Source organism: Coturnix japonica, unplaced genomic scaffold (genome assembly GCF_001577835.2).
Source record: "Coturnix japonica isolate 7356 unplaced genomic scaffold, Coturnix japonica 2.1 chrUnrandom460, whole genome shotgun sequence".
Lineage (NCBI taxonomy): Eukaryota > Metazoa > Chordata > Aves > Galliformes > Phasianidae > Coturnix > Coturnix japonica.
The window spans coordinates 30,110-33,031 of NW_015439873.1; the positions used below are offsets into that span (position 1 = coordinate 30,110).

Sequence of the window (2,922 nt, forward strand, 5' to 3'; positions counted from 1 at the left end):
TTCAGTGTCATTTGTTGGGTTTTGGGGCTTCTTAATGACTCTTATTGGGTTTTTGGGGTCATTTGTTGGGTTTTCAGTGTCATCTGTTGGGTTTTTGGCATCCTTATTGACTTCTGTTGGGTTTTTGGGGTCATTTGTGGTGTTTTTCATGCTATTTTTGGTGTTTTGGGGCATCTTATCACCCCTTCTTGCATAATCGTGTCCATCTGTTGCGTTTTTGGTGTCCTTGTTGACTTCTGTTGGCTTTTTGGGGTCATTTATTGGGTTTTTGAGCTTCTTAATGGCTCTTATTGGGTTTTTGGGGTTATCTGTTGGGTCTTTGGGGTCATTATTGGTGTTTTTGGGGCCATCTGTTGCATTTTTTGTGTCCTTATTGACTTCTGTTGGCTTTTTGGGGCCATTTGTTGGGCTTTTGGGGCCATCTGTTGCGTTTCTGGCGTCCTTATTGACTTCTGTTGCGTTTTTGGGGTCATTATTGGTGTTTTTGGGGCCATTTGTTGGGTTTTCTGTGTCATCTGTTGCTTTTCTGGCGTCCTTGTTGACTTCTGTTGGCTTTTTGGGGCCCTTTGTTGAGTTTTTGGGGCCATTTTTTAGGTTTTTGGGCTTCTTAATGACTCTTATTGGGTTTTTGGGGTTATCTGTTGGGTCTTTGGGGTCATTATTGGTGTTTTTGGGGCCATTTGTCATGTTTTTGGGCTCATCTGTTGCATTTTTGGTTTTCTTGTTGACTTTTCTTGAGTTTTTGGGGTCATTTGTTGTGTTTTTGGGGCTATTTGTCATGTTTTTGGGCTCATTCTTGTCCTTGTTGACTTCTGTTGGCTTTTTGGGGCCATTTCTTGGCTTTTGGGGGCCATCTGTTGCATTTTTGGCGTCCTTGTTGACTTTTCTTGAGTTTCTGGGGCCATTTCTTGGCTTTTTGGGGCCATCTGTTGCATTTTTGGTGTCCTTGTTGACTTCTGTTGGGTTTTTGGGGCCATTTTTTGGCTTTTTGGGGCCATTTGTTGGGTTTTTGGGGCCATTTGTTGGGTTTTTGGGGTCATCTGTTCCATTTTTGGTGTCCTTATTGACTTCTGTTGGCTTTTGGGGGCCATTTGTTGGGTTTTTGGGGCCATTTGTTGGCTTTTTGGCATCCTTATTGACTTCTGTTGGCTTTTTGGGGCCATTTCTTGCCTTTTTGGGGCCATTTGTTGAGCTTTTGGGGCCATTTCTTGCCTTTTTGAGGCCATTTGTTGAGTTTCTGGGGCCATTTGTCGTGTTTTTGGGGCCATTTCTCATGTTTTTGGCCTCATTCTCGCTATATTTCTCCCCATTTTGTGTATTTCTGGTTCCCTTTTCCCATCCCTCCCCCACCCTCGTTATGGGACCCCCCCCATTAACACCCCCAGGTCCGCACAGCGGTGGCTCGTGGGGACCTGGCTCAGGCCGAAGTGGCCTCAAGGGAGGCCCGGAACTTTGCCTTCATCTCATTGGCTGTCGGCGTCGCCGCCACCGTCCTCTGCACCATCCTCACCGTCGTCATCCTCATCGCCGCCCAGCACCACGACAACGAATGGGACCCCTAGTTACCATGGCAACTGTCGCCGTGGCAACTGGAGCCATGGCAACCGTCGCCGTGGCAACAGCATCCCCCCCATCTTCTCCCCATTGACCCACAGCGATGACAGCGGAGCAAGCAGGCAAGGCTTCCTATTGGCTGCTCCCCCTTTGTTGCTATGGTAACCCTTAGCCCCGCCCCCAGGCTCTTCCTATTGGCTGTGCCCCCTTCCTTGTTGCTATGGTAACCCTAAGCCCCACCCACTGGGATATGGTAACTATAGGGCTTGGCTCCGCCTGTTCCTTGTTGCTATGGTAACCCTTAGCCCCGCCCCCAGGCTCTTCCTATTGGCTGCGCCCCTTTGTTGCTATGGCAACCCTTAGCCCCACCTACTGCAGGCAAGGCTCTTCCTATTGGCTCCGCCCCCTTTTTGTGTTGCTATGGTAGCCCTAAGCCCCGCCCACTGGGATATGATAATCATAGGGCTTGGCCCCGCCCCCTTATTGTTGCTATGGTAACCCTTAGACCCGCCCCCAGGCTCTTCCTATTGGCTGTTCCCTCTTCCATGTTGCTATGGCAACCCTTAGCCCCGCCCCCAGGCTCTTCCTATTGGCTCCGCCCCCTTTTTGTGTTGCTATAATAACCCTAAGCCCCTCCCACTGGGATATGGTAATCATAGGGCTTGGCCCCGCCCCCTTATTGTTGCTATGGTAACCCTTAGCCCCGCCCCCAGGCTATTCCTATTGGCTGCTCCCCTTTGTTGCTATGGTAACCCTAAGCCCCGCCCACTGGGGTATGGTAATTATAGGGCTTGGCTCCGCCCCCTTATTGTTGCTACGGTAACCCTTAGACCCGCCCCCAGGATCTTCCTATTGGCTGTGCCCCCTTCCATGTTGCTATGGCAACCCTAAGCCCCGCCTACTGCAAGCAAGGCTCTTCCTATTGGCTGCTCCCCCTTTGCTGTTGCCATGGTAACCTTTAGCCCCGCCCACAGGGACGCCATAGGGCTTGGCTCCGCCCACCCCGCTGTTGCCATGGTAACACCAAGCCCCACCCACCGGGATGCTCCGCCCACTGCCGTGTCACATGATCGTCTCATTTGCATGCCAAGCTCCGCCCCCTTCTTGATGGACCAATGAACGGACCAATAAAATCTCAGTGTTGGTAATAGATGGATCCGGGTCTAATTAAGCAGCTCCTCATTAACAAAGGGGTTAATTAACGATTCACCTTTATTAATTAATCCTTTTAAGCCTTAAAAATGGGGGATTTGGGGTCAGTTTGGGTTGAAACCCCCCCAGTTCACATCACAGGCCCTTCCCCTTTAAGCCCCGCCCATCGATAAGCCCCGCCCCCACCCCATTAAGCCCCTCCCCCTTTAAACCCCA

At 50.8% G+C, this 2,922-nt stretch overlaps 1 protein-coding gene across 1 annotated transcript in view; it reads left to right on the plus strand.

Annotated features, from left to right (window-relative positions):
* Positions 1-1,675, plus strand: part of LOC107307003 (proline-rich transmembrane protein 1-like) — a 12,889-nt gene extending 11,214 nt beyond the window's left edge. The window contains exon 3 of the mRNA XM_015850440.1: positions 1,386-1,675. Within this exon, the coding sequence (XP_015705926.1) occupies positions 1,386-1,562 (177 nt within the window). The 3' untranslated portion in view covers positions 1,563-1,675. The remainder of the gene's footprint in view (positions 1-1,385) is intronic.
* Positions 1,676-2,922: the final 1,247 nt, after the last annotated feature.